Consider the following 15970-nt stretch of genomic DNA (forward strand, 5'->3'; position numbering starts at 1 on the left):
GTTCAAAAAATATCAGATTGGTACCTGGACTTTTAACCCCGATATTAGTACCTGGGAACAGTAAAGCCGTTAACGGGGTTAACTTTTCAAGGGTAGAGTCGTCCATTCCCTACCTATCTTCAACTCTATTCCTCTTCCCCAATTTTCAGACTCTCTCGGCAGGGACGACGACGTTGTGAACGTTGTGGGGAAGGAGTACGTGAAGCAGATCAGAGGGTACCCGAAATTGGGGTTCGGGTCGGTTGGACCGGACAGCTCGTGGAGGGTTAGAGCGGCGATATGGACGAGGGAGTCGGATAAGGAGAGACTAATGGAGTTGGTAAAGGCTGGGATTGATGTGGTGGTGTTGGATAGCTCACAGATCCAACTCATGACATTGGTTGTTTGGTGGTTCATTTTCGACCGCCATCAATGAACTTGCATGGAGACCTCAATTGTCGGCATCTTATCCGACCTGTAGATTTTGGGAGTTGGTCATTTTCGTTTGGAGGAGCTAGTCGACCCTCTCTGATTTCATATACATGTCAGAGCAACCCCATAACAACCACCTCCCTCTGATGGGCTTTGTTAATTATTCAAAGTCTCAACTGGGTTTTGTTGATTATATGAAATTTGACGAGGGGAAGGAAGGCAACTCGCAGATGAGCTAGAGGGGATTTCATCTTCTCTCCTGAAAGAAAAAGTTACAAATAATCAAATTCTGTTTCAATCCCTTTTGCTATGCATCTACTCATCAACTACCTTCAAAGAAAATTCACTTCCAAATGCAAATTAAGATTATTGAAATCCATATCATGATAACTACTGTTACTCAATTGGGGTTGCTTGTCTCGAAAAGTCAAAAGGATAATGGGGAGCTTTACCGAAGATGAATTTGGGTTTTTTGATGCCCATGAGGATATTGCATCAATGTCTAATGCAAGCTGTGAGAACATTGAGGTGTTGGATTCGACTTCTTCTGCTATAAGTTTCTGGTGTTGCAGACAGTTTGAAAATTGGGGAAGAGGAATAGGTTTCCCTTGAAAGGACATGTTTACCCTTGAAAAGTTAACCCCGTTAACAGCTTTACTGTTCCCAGGTACTAATATTGGGTCGGGGTTAAAAGTCCAGGTACCAATCTGATATTTTTTGAACTTGAGGTACGAAAGTTATTAGTGGCCGATAAGTCAGGTACTGTTTGTGAGATTTTCCCTTTATTAACATGTGCGACTTCCCTAAGCTACTACACTTGACCAATGATCAATTCTATTGATTTTAGGATAATACTTAGCTGACCATATTTCTAACCAAACCTATCATCTCTTTCCATTTGCCCAACACGTGTCTTTTTTTTTTTTCTCTCTTTTCTTTAACATCTGTTTATGTTCCCTTCTTCCCCTTAACCAGTTAATTCAATTTCTTAGAAGCCATGGCTCTTTTCCTTCAATCCTTCAATATCTGTGGACCTGCCCAATGACTCACTGTCAGTGAAGGCGGAGAGCTCTCCTCGTCGCCGATGATGACAGATACCCATTTTTTGTAGGCTCGTCTCCGATTTGATCTTTGCTGAATATTAAGAGCTCTCATCATCACCTTATTGACAGAACAGTGGATCACAGAGTTCTAATTAAAGAAAAATAACGAAAAATTGAAGGTGGGAAATAGAAACTAAAGTGAAGGAATGGAGCAGTTTTGGTCAGAGAGACTGGGTCTGGTCTAGTGTTGCTTAAGAGAGACGAAGGTCCAGAGCTTTTTTCGGCTTTGTTTTGCTTCAATGGCTGGGCTCTTCAATTCCTATTTCTAATTTTCTTTAGTGGATCAGAGAGTTACATATTACATGTTGCAGATTTGTTTTTTCTTAAGATCTTGATGATGGTTGTGCTTCTCTTTCTGAAGGAACGTACTGATGGGGATCGGAGAATAAGAGTATCTTAATAATTATCAGATGTTGAAGCAAAAAAGCAGCAGCACACGTTTTGGACAGTGAGAGATGTTGGTTAGAAATGATGGTCAGTCAAAATCCTTAACTTTATGCTATTAAAACTAAAGAGTGCTACACGTTTTGGACAGTGAGAGACTCAATCTCCCCCTACCTTTTCCTATTTTGTGCGGAGGCCCTCTCCCGACTTATTTGTTTTGAAGCGGATCAAGGTCGGATAAGTGGGGTTGAGATTTGTACCGCAGCTCCTAGCGTCAGTCACCTTTTTTTCGCTGATGATTCTTTTATATTCTGTAAGGCTGAGATGGAGGATTGTTTGGCTTTGCGGGAGGTTCTCAGAAAGTACGAGGCGACAGCAAGTTAATATGCAGAAGAGCTCTATTTCTTTTAGTAGGAATGTTCCTATGGGTGAGCAGAATAGGTTGGCTTCTATTTTGGGTGTGCAAAGGGTGGATAAACATGATAAATATCTGGGGCTACCTATTGAATTGAGCTACTCTAAGGAGGAAGCCTTTGGGTATTTGATTGAAAGGGTGGAAAAACGTACTCATGGTTGGAGGGAGAAGCTGCTGAGTGCAGCGGGTAAGGAGATATTAATAAAGGCCGTAGCCCAAGCCATCCCGTCCTATGTGATGAACTGTTTCGAGCTTCCTAAACATTTGTGTAATGAGATGCATCGACTTATGGCTCGGTTTTGGTGGGGAGATACGGAGGAGAAAGGGAAGATACATTGGCTCTCATGGGAGAAGCTTTGTGTTTCTAAGAAGGAGGGAGGCCTAGGGTTTAGAAATATGCATGACTTTAATTTGGCATTACTTGCCAAACAAGGGTGGAGGATACTTCAACGCCCAAATTCCCTCCTAGCCAGGTTACTGAAGGCTAGGTATTTTCCTGATAAAGGGTTTATGGCGGCTAGTTTGGAGGCTGGGGCGTCGTTTACTTGGCGGAGCATTTTGGCAGGAAGGAAAGTTTTGGAAAAAGGGCTGAGATTTCAAGTAGGAAGGGGTGACCGTATTTCTGTATGGGGGGATAGGTGGATCCCTGTACCTTTTGGGTTTAAACCTTTTTCTCCACCGGTGGCGGGGTTAGAGGATTTATTGGTGGAAGACTTGATTGACTCTGAGGATAGAGTGTGGAACGTACCTCTACTGCATGAATTGTTTACACATGAGGAGGTGAAGGCTATTGCAAGTATACCCCTAAGTATTAGGCATGCTGAGGACCGGTTAATCTGGCATTACGACTCTAAAGGTGTCTACAATGTTAAAAGTGGATATTATATATGGAGACAGGATTGTGTGAAGGACACCCATGCCTCTACATCTTGTTTGAAAGTCGGAGGATCACTAGGGGTTTACTGGTCGGCAGTCTGGAGGGCTAATGTGCCGGCGAAGGTTAAAGTGTTTATCTGGAAATTGTTGAGTGGGATTGTACCCACACGCACTGCATTGATGGATCGACGAGTTCAAATTCCCAATCCCAGGTGTGTTTTTTGTTCTGCTGCATATGAAACTACCTTGCATGTTTTTAAGGATTGTGTGCATGTTGATTGGTTCTGGTCTGTGGGACCTCTTAAGTTGAATACCAAAGACTACCATGCATTTAACGTGAAGGATTGGGTAATGAATATTATGGATGAGTTGGGTGGTGAACAGATTTGTACTTTCTTCATGGCATTGTGGGCCTTATGGAATGAGAGAAATAAAGTGGTGTGGACTGGGGCTGATTTCAACCCTTCATTTGCGGCTCAATGGTCAGTGCAGTATTTGAATGAATTTCAGAAGTATCACTGCAAATCTAGTGTGAAGCAGAAGAGGCGGGTGACGAAGTGGGAGTGCCCACCAAGTGGGAGGCTCAAAATTAATATTGATGGAGCCTTTCGAAGGGAAGATGGTTCCGGTGGTATTGGGGTAGTAGTGAGAAATGATCAAGGTGTGGGGGTCGCAGCTTTAGCTAGGCATGTTGTGCATGCTCTCTCAGCATTAAATATGGAGATTGAAGCATGTAGAGTAGGCCTCTTACTTGGTATCCACCAAGGTTGGACAGAAGTAGACATTGAAAGCGATTCTATCCTTTTGGTTGCTGCCCTAAAAAGAGGTGAGGAAGATATGTCGTTGGTGGGACGTGTGTTGGATGATTGTAGAGCATATATGTCTGCTTTTCAGTTAGTCAACATTCGTCATATCTATAGAGAAGCAAATGGTGTAGCTGATAGATTAGCGCACCTTGCTAGTGTTGGCGTGATTGATGATGTTTGGTTTGGGGAGACTCCTGCTATTATTCAGGACGTTCTCTACGAGGATTATTGTAACGTATCTAATGTAGCTCGGGGTTTAGGTTTTATGTCCCCCCCCCCCCCCCCCCGATGCAAAATTTTACTAGTAATATGATAAATGAAACCGGGCATGGGGCTGTTCCAAACCCCTTTCAAAAAAAAACTAAAGAGTGCTCTTCTATTGTTTTTTTTTTTTTTTTTTTAAAGTGCTCGAAGAAAGAGAAGTTTATGACGTCACAACCCAACGGTCATAATTTAGTGAATTAAAATTTTCCTTGCTCATAGTATTTATTATTATTATTATTTTCCAACACAAGGGCTTGGGATGTTGCGATTCAGATGTTGATGGAGTTCAAGATTATGAAGAAGAAAGGCTTGCTGGCCGCACATCTGGACAAGACCTTCTTCATTCCCAAGAAGAAAATGTCTAATCTTTCTATTTCTATTTCTATTTCTATGAGGACTGACTTGTTGGCTTTCTGTATACCCAAAAAAGAAAAGATCTAATCTTGTTTCTCATCATATGATGAAAAGGAAGAGATCAGGGGAGCAAGATGATCGGATTTCAAGACTAAAGAGGCGGAGAACTATTACTGGAGATGAGTACTTGAGTTCTCCATTGGCCATGCCCTCTCGTTCTCAAGAAATGAAGAACAAGATTAGCAGCCACGTCCCACTCTGGTCATTCCAAAGGAAATCCCAGCTTCAATTTTCTCCCGTCAAGCTTCATCTATCTGCCTGTAATACCCCGAAAAATCCAAATTAAATTCTGTGGATTTTTAGAAATGATTTCACGATAGTGGGAGCGAGTATAAGGCTCGGAGGAATTGTGGAATTAGTTCGAACGATTAATTTTCGAAAAACGAACGTTATTTAGGGGGTCTCAAAAAGTGACTTTTTATACATTGGGAATTTGGGAAAACTTCCTTCATGAAAGTTGTAGAGGACATTAAACCGAGTGCGTGCATATGTGGTACGTAAAAATCGGAGTTCGTATGCGAAAGTTATAAGCGAAATATGAAAGTTACTGTTTTTGGTAGATTGGTATAAATTTGAAATGTTACTGTAGCCAGGTAACTTTTCTTTCTTTTCTCTCTCCTTCCCCCGTGCTCTCTCAGTTTCTCTCTTCTGCAACTCTCTCTTTCTCTCTTCTGCAACCTCCTCTTTCACCACCTCTAGACCACCAAATGGCGAGCTGCGAGCATCGATAGACTCGTCTCTTCCTCCTTATCACGCATGTGGGAGTTGTTTACGACGATTTGGCCGGAAATGTGGAGATCGAAGCCAACATTTTTACTGTAGCAAATTAGTCAACGCCGATTTCCGGCCACCTCCAGTCATAAACCCAGGTCCATTAGAAGCGCCTTAAGCCGCTCTTCATGCTCGCCAAGTCTCATAACCCAGATCGAAGCATGGAGGAAGAAAGCATAATTGGAAAATTTCACTGTACATCGGAGTGCTTAATTGTTCGGCTACTTCAAGGTATTTTCTGACTTTGTCACAGTTGAGAAAGTGATTGGAAATGTTGAGATGATGCTGTGGATGAAATTTGGTGGCCAGAGGAGGTGTTGGCCGCCACATGAACAGTGTTTGTCGCATGAATAGTGCGGTGTATGAGCAGTGATTATATTATGTTTTTTTTTTAGCTAGTTAAATCCTATAATTTTTGTAGAGGTTGAATATGTCAATTTAGTTGGAATTGGAGAAGTTTTCAATTGATTATGAATTTCTGGGAATTAGGGTTTCGATTATCGATTTACGAGAATCCGATCGTCGGATATCTCTTGGTTCTGACTTGGAACCTTTAAGATAACGAATTGGTATTAGATGTAAGATTTGGGTGGAATTTGAGAAGTAATGGAGATAGGGATTTTCGGGTTTCGTTTAGGTTCGTATTTATTTTATCAGATTGCCGTTTACTGAAATATAATTGTGTACAGGGCAATGTTGCGAGCTACGGCTAGATGAAGGAACTCGTTTTCGTGGTCGCCAACCAGTATTATTTATATTTGGCTTTTAGAAGACGCAGCGGGAATTAGAGGTGAGTAAACCTCACGTGGTTCATATTACGAACCGAATAAATTTAATTACCTTATTTTGTCGTAATTGCGTGAAAATATTTATGGAATAAATATTTGTTTTAAAATCATATGGACTTGATCAACTACGGTCCATGGGTAAGTAAAATGATTTTTACGATACAAATGAATTTCTCGGTTTTATTGCATGTGAACTATAGTTGGTATTAGTGATTATCCCTGAGCGGATAATTACGTATATATATATTTACGTGATTATATGTGAATGGTGTGACATTGAAGAGTGTGGAAATTGGGATGATTAAATTATTATGAATTGACATGTGACTTACCATATTTATATGTGATGAACATGATTGATGAGTTCTTGTTAATATTCATGATTTACATTGGAGGATGTATAGAGTTAGAGAATGTAAGGTTCTGAGGATGAGGTGTCCGAAGTTCGACGGTTAAGGATAACCGGAGTGTTTGTGTGCTGAGGACGGGGATGTCCAAGGTGCGACGGTTTATTATTAACCGAAGTTGTGTGCTGAGGACGGGGATGTCCAAAGCGCGACAGTTTATTATTAACCGAAGTATATGGTGCTGAGGACGGGGATGTCCAAAGCGCGACGGTTATAGTGTTAACCGAAGTATTTTTGCCGTTGCTTGACCCTAGGCCAAGGTGTCAGAGGTAACGAGGCAGTTAGAGCTCTAACGTGTTATTGGGATGGACCAGAGTGGTGTTATGTGGGTTGGGAGTTTGCAGGACCAGTGTGGTGTATTGTGATTTGAGGATTGTGAAAATGTATTCCTTGTGGTTTTCCATGAGTGGTTTGATGTCTCTTTGCAGACGTAATACTGTTGAATTTTACTTGAATTGTAATTTAATAAATCAACAGTTCTTTCTTGTTTACTCATACGAGCTTTGCAAAAAGCTTACCGGGTTTTGTGTTGTTGCAATTCCCGGTACACTATTCAAACGGTGTAGCGGGTAATCCTACAGGACAGGAGAATCAGGAAGGTGATCGAGCTGTGTAGAGTAGCTGCTTGTGATACTCTGATTTTATGTTGTGAGGTTCGTTATGCTCGTTTAGAGTTTTACAATTTTACTTTGTAAGAGGGAATTGTAATAATTAACTCGAAGTTTACCGATTTGGAAATTTTGTGTAAGTGGTGGAGTTGTTTCTGAGAAAAGAATTCAGAACGTTTATTTGTTTAAGTTGTTTAATTCATGTTTCGGATTTTGAATGTGTTATTCAAAATTCGGGGCGTGACACTGCCGCCAGGACAACTGCGGTTAGTTAGTGCGCACATTCTGAGGTATATATTTTATTCTCTCATTGGGTTTCTTGCTATCAAACCAATCTCTTAGTAACTACATTTTTAGTCAAATTTAATTTTAGATACTCAATGATTGAATTAGGTTTTTGTGGTCCTTTTAGTCTAAACCATATTAAACATTCATGTATGGTTTCTTATACCCAATTGATGACAAATCTTCCTCTTTTTGTTTTTTTTTTTTGTTTTTTTCCTTCTCGAGCTCTGTACCCTCTCTTATCTTTCAGCAGAGACTTCCAGCGAAGAAGAGATCATGGTTTTCAAAGCTGGGGTACATTCTTGAGACAACCATAAGAGATTGAGTAAGAATAGATATATGTTCTGATTAGTATTTACTACATCATTAGTTGTTCTCTTTTTCATCACACTAGCTTCTGATTTCAACCTTACAAACAAACAGGTTTTAGAAAATTAGAAAGGAAACGTCCTATGGACATACATATGCAAAATCTTCACAAAATCACATATGAGGAAAATTTACAGTGGATATTGTTTGTTAAAGGTTCTTGGATTACTTTTGTTGTTTAACTGTTGCAGCTGATCAAGTTGATTATGAACACTTGCATGTTCAGAGATGGTATTAGTGAGAAATGGCCGGTGATGCTGTAGATTTGAAATTCGTCCTCCTGCTTTTTTGTTGTTCTCCATTTTTGATAGTTACAGATTGCTGTCATTTCACTTATTTTTGATAATCTTTGTTTAGTATTGTGAAGATATTGAAAGCCAATGTGGATACGCTCCGTAGGGGCTCATTCTCTGAAGTCTGACCTACATGCGAGGTTGGACAGTCATATGGCTTCACAGGTTCCAGGTAAATATGCAAGTTTCTGTGTTGAAAGTGATCTGAAAATTACCTCTGCAATCTGAATTTTTTGTTAAGGATTATTACACCCAACTTGAGTATGAGAATCTTCCACCAGTTTGCTATAAATGTTGGTCAATTGGGCATGTTAGAGATGGTGTGTTGAGAATGATGATTCTGAGATGCCTATGACTCCTATGGATAATGTGATAGGAGCATAATTATGCGATAATAATGTTGTTAATTCCCATATTTACTTTGTTAGTTTATCTTATTTTCTGGTTAATTTAGTTGTTTTTATGTTTATTAGGTTTTCCGAAGTAAGGAAAGAAATAAGAGCAAAAGGAAGGAGATATGTGCAATTGATGGAGAATTGTGGACTCTTGATGAATCAAGGAAGCTTAAGGCAATATGAAGGAAAAGATATTCAGCAATTAATTCTCTTGGCTGCTCCTATTGGATAGAAGGATGTCAATGAATCCTAAATCAATCAGAACATTAATCAAGGAGTTAGAGTCCCAAAAGAAAAGAAGGAAAGAGTTACAAACTGAATAAAATCTCTCCTTGGACGAAAAAAGAACCGGATCATCTGACATACGAAGAAGCCTAGACGCACCAGAGCTCAAGAAGAAGCAAGACTGCAAAATCACACCAGAAACGATCGATCGTTGGAATTCCCGAGATCGATCGCTGATCCATATTTTCCAATTTTCTGATTTTTGTTGTCTTCTTTCTCCATGAACTCCTTTGTGTTTTTTATTCCAATTATGTGTAACTAAATTTCCAGTAGTTAGGGGGCAGTGGAAGCCCCTAGACATGATCCACAACATGCTTTGACTTTCAATTTGTTTTCCAATTAATAAAGTTGAGGTTTTGTTTACCAATTTCTCATTGATGAATTCTATGTTTGTATGCTTTGGAGGCTACTTAGTATGCATGCTAGGGTTCTAATACTTTGATTGTTTGATGCCTGGATCAATAGTTGGATTCCTCAAATTGTCTAGAGAAGTAATTGGTAGTTTTCACTAGCAAGTAAACAAAACCCTAGGTTTAGCAAGGCTCTAAGTTATTTGCGATGCCTAGTGATTGCTCAAACTCTTTTCAAACTTAACGATCTCTGCATGTTTCATCTAATAAACGTACCTTTAGGTTGCATTGCTTGGGAATAGTCTAGGTGTAGAGCACTTCCTGCCTAGCGTACAAAGTAAGAAAGGGTAATAGGTTGTGTTCAAGCGTACCGAGCCAATCTGAGCCTCTTCAACTAAGTTAATTGGAAGTAAATTGGACAAAGTGTGTTGTGTGTGATTGTTGGAGGTGGATACTTCCTTCCTAGCTAGTTTCATTATCTTGATATCAACCAACTTCAAATCTGCTTCAATTTCGTCTTTCTTTCTGTTATCTGTTTTTCTGTATTTTATTTCCATAGCAAATCAACTCCGAAATTCACCAAATTTTGTGTGCTGGACGCCTTGTGTGTCTAGTACGTCTCTGTAAATTTTCATATTTTTCTGGGTTGTTTTGGTTAGATTCGTAGTTTGTCTTTTGACTGCTGTTCAGTAGGAACTGCAGTCACGTTTTTGACTTTTGTTGAAGCACTTAGTTTAACTTAATCCTCTGCGGGAGACCCTTATTTCTCTATACTACGATTGACATATTTGCAGGAGAATAAGGAAAATCAATAGCTTTTAATTTAGCTATCAATTTTTGGCGCCGTGTCGCCGGGGATTACTTTTATTCTAATTGCTTCTACTAGTTTGTTTAATTTGATTTTTGTTTTGGTTTCTTACTTAGTTTTTCTTTGTTTGTGTTTTCAGGTGTATGCTTACTCGTAGAATTGCTCAAGGCAATCTTACCCCCTTGGATTCAGAGATAGAAGGCACTTGCAAGTCGAATAGGAAGCAAACGAGGGGAACTAGTTTGCCAATTCACGACACAACGGCGGGTTCTACTTCCTCACAAGGGGAGGAGGAGGAGAACACACCACCAAACTCACCTGCGCATTCAATTCACCAGGACGAAGAGGAACCCCCAAGACTCGACATGGCATTGAAGGATGCTTTTGTTCCGATAGCTTCGGAATCCCCCTCATGCATAGCTTACACACCACCGGGCAATCAAGCCTTCTCCATTCCTGTGCAGCTCCTTAACTCGTTGCCTAAGTACTCTGGCACACCATCTGAGGATCCTAATGTTCACATTAGGGAATTCTTAGATATTTGCAAGCTGCAAACCATTCAGAACATCCAACCAGAAGGACTCAGGTTACTTCTATTTCCCTTTTCTTTAAAAGATGATGCAAAACGTTGGTTGTACTCGTTACCTGCAGGTATCATCACAACTTGGGATGAAATGGTTAAGAAGTTTTTGAAACAATATTTCCCCGCTCAACTGACAAAACGACTAAGGAGGGAGATTCAAAACTTCACTCAAAAGGATGGAGATACACTATATGAGACATGGGAGGAATTTCAGGAGTTGCAGAGGAAGTGTCCCCATCACAACTTCAGTCTGAATGACCTTGTCCAATTTTTCTATGATGGATTGGACATAGCTAATAGGGGCAGCGTTGATTCTGCGTGTGGAGGGACTTTCATGAATAAAACCGGTCAAGAAGCATATAATCTGATTGATGATTTGGCCGACAACAATAGACAATTCTACACAAGGGATAAACGTACAAGAGGACGAGGAGTGTATGAAGTCGATTCAAGGAACCAAATGGTGGCTGTGGAAAGAAAGATTGACATGTTAATGAATGCCTTAGGCAATGGCATTAAGGAAACACCTCAGGTATGCTCTATTTGTTCTTATTCTGATCATACTACTGATAGATGTCCTATGTCTGCTATGTCTGAGGAACAGGTGAATTACATGGGGCAACAAAGGCCCAAATATGACCCTTACTCGAACACGTACAATCCGGGATGGAAGGATCACCCAAACTTCCGTTGGGGCGGTAATGACGACGTGGTTCGACCTACTCAAGGCGTCTACAATGGACCACCTGGATTCCAACAAGGGGCTAGGCAGCAAGTCTATCAACAAACTCCTCCTCAACAATCCTCAAGCAAGTCCTTGGAAGAACTAGTGAAGGAGATGACTCTGAACACCGCATCTTTCCAAAAGGACACCGCAGCTTTCATCCAAAGGACTGAGATTCAGTTTCAAAAGCAAGATGCCTTAGCTCAGCAACATGGACAAGCTATTAAGAACTTGGAAAGGCAAGTTGGGCAACTTGCAACGGTGATGCAAACTAGACCTCCTGGCACCCTCCCTAGCACAACCATTCAAAATCCTAAGGATGGGAGCATGGCTGAGCTCAATTCAATCACTTTAAGGAGTGGTAGACAATTGGAAGAAGTCTCTGGGCACCAAAGAACATCCAAGAAAGATCAAGAAGAGAAGGAGGAGCAAAGAAATACAAAGGAGGAAAAGAAAATCATCGCTGGTGAAAAAACGATCGATCTCACGGGGGCTGATCAGAATGTTCATGTTTTTTCCCCTCCAAAGGTAAAAGATCCTACTCCTCCTAAGTTGGTTACTTCATGTATTCCTTTTCCTCGCAGGTTCATGAGCTCTAAGAAAGATCAAGAAGAGAAGGATGTCTTGGAAACTTTCCGTAAAGTCCAAGTTAACATACCTCTCTTGGATGCTATAAAGCAAATACCGCGATATGCTAAATTTCTTAAGGAGTTGTGCTCTAACAAACGGAAGTACAAGGAGAAGGAAACTGTTGCTTTAAGTGAAGAAGTGTCCGCTGTACTTTTGAGAAAGTTACCTCCAAAATATTGAAGGATCCTGGAAGGTTCACAATCCCTTGCACCATTGGGGATAAAAGGTTTGGTAAGGCTTTATTAGACTTGAGTGCTTCAATTAATCTAATGCCTTTCTCTGTCTATGAGTCTTTGAATCTAGGTGAGCTCAAACCAACACCGGTAACTATCCAATTAGCGGATCGCTCAATAGCTCTTCCTAAGGGACTTGTGGAAGATGCGCTCGTGCAAGTTAATCACTTGATATTTCCCGCGAATTTCTTTGTGCTTGACATGGAACCCGAGCCTGTGCCATATGACTTACCACTCATTCTTGGTCGTCCATTCTTGAGAACCGCTCGCACAAAGATAGATGTCTTTGAAGGAACCTTGACCATGGAATTTGATGGAGATGTTATAAGCTTCAATATTTTTGAAGCAATGAGGTACCCTAGTGACATTCATTCCTGTTTTTCTATTGATGCTCTTGAATTTTTAGTGCAGGACACCTTTGATGCGAGTGTGGGGGAAGACCCGCTCAAGAAAACATTGGAACTTGGTTTAAGCTCCCAGCAGCGATCGATCGTTTGTCGTCTGCCATAAAAGTTGCTGCTTCTTCTTCTATGGTTTTTGATGAGGAATTGCTTGAAATAGCTGCTGCCCTTGATGCTCCACCGTATATCCCAGCTAAGTTTAGTTCTAAATTCATTCCTCTTCCACTAACTAATACAAAACTTGTCCCTTCTGTTGTTCAGGCACCCAAATTAGAACTCAAACCATTGCCCGAACACTTGAAGTATGCATTTTTGGGAGAGAATGAGACATTGCCCGTCATCATTGCAGCCAATCTTTCTATGATTGAGGAAGAGAAGTTGGTGAGAGTTCTAAGGGAACACAAGTCAGCAATTGCATGGAGCATAGCGGACATCAAGGGAATAAGCCCTTCCATGTGCATGCATCGGATTCTTATAGAAGAGGGCACTAAACCATCAAGAGAGGCTCAAAGACGTCTCAACCCGCCTATGATGGAGGTAGTAAAGAAAGAGGTTCTCAAACTCCTTGATGTGGGCATCATTTATCCCATCTCTGATAGCGAATGGGTGAGTCCGGTCCAAGTTGTACCTAAGCGTTCTGGCATCACAGTTGTGAAGAATGAAGACAATGAATTGGTTCCTACCCGAGTTCAAACCGGTTGGAGGGTTTGCATTGACTACCGCAAACTCAACACTACTACACGTAAGGACCATTTTCCTTTGCCTTTTATTGATCAAATGTTGGAAAGACTTGCAGGTCATGCATATTATTGTTTCTTGGACGGATACTCCGGTTACAATCAAATTGCTATTCATCCGGAGGACCAAGAAAAGACAACTTTCACATGTCCTTTTGGGACATTCGCTTACCGGAGGATGCCTTTTGGCCTATGCAACGCCCCTGCGACATTCCAAAGGTGCATGATGAGCATATTTTCTGATAGGGTTGAAAAGATCATCGAAGTCTTCATGGACGACTTTTCTCTCTACGGTGACTCTTTTGATTCTTGTCTATTTAATCTATCTTTAGTTCTTAAGAGATGTCAAGAAACTAACCTTGTTTTAAACTGGGAAAAGTGTCATTTTATGGTGCAACAAGGTATAGTTTTGGGTCATATTATATCTACTAAAGGGATAGAAGTAGACAAAGCAAAGATAGATCTTGTACGCTCTTTACCACCTCCCACATCCGTGAAGGAGGTGCGCTCTTTTCTTGGTCATGCAGGTTTCTATCGACGCTTCATCAAGGATCACTTGAAGATCACAAGACCATTATGTTGACTACTTCAAAAAGATGTACCTTTTGTCTTCGACAAGGAGTGCATGGAGGCGTTTGAAAAGCTAAAGAAGATGTTGACTGAGGCCCCTGTTATCATGCCACCGGATTGGAGTCTTCCCTTTGAGCTCATGTGTGATGCATCTGATTATGCAGTCGGAGCTGTTTTGGGCCAAAGAGTTGAAAAGATTCCTCATGTTATTTACTATGCGTCAAGGACGCTCAACGATGCCCAACTCAATTACTCCACCACAGAAAAAGAATTATTGGCCGTTGTTTTTGCTTTGGAAAAGTTTCGTTCATATCTTTTGGGTACTAAAGTTATTGTTTTCTCTGATCATGCAGCCCTTAGGTACCTACTTACAAAGAAGGAAGCAAAGCCTCGGTTAACTAGATGGATTCTCCTCCTTCAAGAATTCGATTTGGAAATCAAGGACAAGAAAGGATGTGAGAATGTGGTAGCTGATCATTTGAGTAGGCTTGTGCATAGTTCAAAGGAGGAAGAAGATGTGCTACCATTGAAGGAAACCTTCCCAGACGAGCAATTGTTTGAAGTACAAGAATTGGGATCAGAAGGAAAAACGATCGATCTCACCGTCCAAACGATCGATCTCGCTGGGCAACCGACATTTTCTTCTTCTTCTCTTGAGCCATGGTTCGCGGACATCGTCAATTATAAGGCCACCAAGCTAATTTCGGATAATTTCACTCGAGTTCAAAAGGATAAGTTTATCAAAACCGCAAGACAATACGTTTGGGATGAGCCATACTTATGGAAGTTTTGTGCAGATCAATTGGTAAGAAGGTGTGTCCATGAATCTGAATTTCATTCTATACTAACCTTTTGCCATACTTATGCTTGTGGAGGACACTTTGGAGCGAAAAGGACTGCCTTGAAGGTCCTTGAATGTGGATTCTATTGGCCTACATTATTCAAGGATTCTTATCTCTTTTGCAAGACATGCGATAGGTGCCAACGTACAGGTAACTTGGGTCCAAGGGATCAAATGCCTCAAACTCCAATCATAAGTGTTGAAATATTCGATATTTGGGGCATTGATTTCATGGGTCCATTCCCTTCTTCATATGGCTTTCTTTACATTTTACTTGCAGTTGATTATGTGTCTAAATGGGTGGAGGCAAAAGCCACCCGGACTAACGATGCTAAAGTGGTTTCAGATTTCCTTAAAGCTAACATCTTTTCTAGATTTGGGACTCCAAGAACCATAATCAGTGATGGAGGATCACATTTTTGCAATAGGACCTTTGAAGCTCTTCTTCGAAAGTATAATATTACTCACAAAGTGTCTACACCATATCATCCTCAAACAAGCGGGCAAGCAGAAGTGTCCAACCATGAGATCAAGCAAATCATGGAGAAGACCGTGGCGCCAAATAGGAAGGATTGGAGCTTGAGATTGGATGATGCTCTATGGGCTTATAGGACTGCCTTCAAAACTCCCATTGGCATGTCACCCTTCCGAATTGTTTATGGCAAGCCATGCCACTTACCCGTGGAGTTGGAACATCGAGCATGGTGGGCGGTAAAGAAATTTAACATGGACTTGGATGTTGCGGGCTTGCATAGAAAACTTCAATTGAATGAGCTTGAGGAAATTCGCAATGAAGCTTATGAGAGTGCTAAGATATACAAGGAGAAGACTAAGGCATTTCATGACAAGATGATAATGAGGAAGACTTTTGTTATTGGACAAAAAGTTCTTCTTTTCCATTCCCGCCTTAAATTATTTCCTGGTAAGCTTCGTTCACGTTGGATTGGTCCATTCGTTGTTACTAATGTGTTTCATCATGGTGCAGTGGAACTTCAAAGTGAAAAGACCGGCATGAAATTCAAGGTCAATGGGCATCGACTCAAACTTTACTATGAGTCCTTTGTGGAGCAAGAAGTGGAGGATGTACCCCTCCATGAACCCCCTTCCCATGAGTAAATTTCTTGGTACACGTCAGGCTGAAAAGACGTTAAAACAAGCGCTCGTTGGGAGGCAACCTAAACTTTTTATTTTTATTTTTTTTTAATTTTATTCTTGTTAG

At 40.8% G+C, this 15970-nt stretch overlaps 1 protein-coding gene and 1 long non-coding RNA gene across 2 annotated transcripts; both read left to right on the forward strand.

Annotated features, from left to right (window-relative positions):
• Positions 1 to 5208: 5208 nt before the first annotated feature.
• LOC133717957 (uncharacterized) lies at positions 5209 to 7436 on the forward strand. Its single transcript, XR_009850044.1, has 3 exons — positions 5209 to 5675; positions 6134 to 6234; positions 7206 to 7436. It is a non-coding gene; the product is annotated as an uncharacterized LOC133717957 (long non-coding RNA).
• Positions 7437 to 10175: 2739 nt separating this feature from the next.
• LOC133716445 (uncharacterized) lies at positions 10176 to 12149 on the forward strand. Its single transcript, XM_062143156.1, has one exon. The coding sequence runs from the start codon at positions 10176 to 10178 to the stop codon at positions 12147 to 12149; it is 1974 nt and encodes a 657-aa protein (XP_061999140.1).
• The last annotated feature ends 3821 nt before the right edge of the window (positions 12150 to 15970 follow it).

Source organism: Rosa rugosa, chromosome 6 (assembly GCF_958449725.1).
Source record: "Rosa rugosa chromosome 6, drRosRugo1.1, whole genome shotgun sequence".
In the NCBI taxonomy this organism is placed as follows: Eukaryota; Viridiplantae; Streptophyta; class Magnoliopsida; order Rosales; family Rosaceae; genus Rosa; species Rosa rugosa.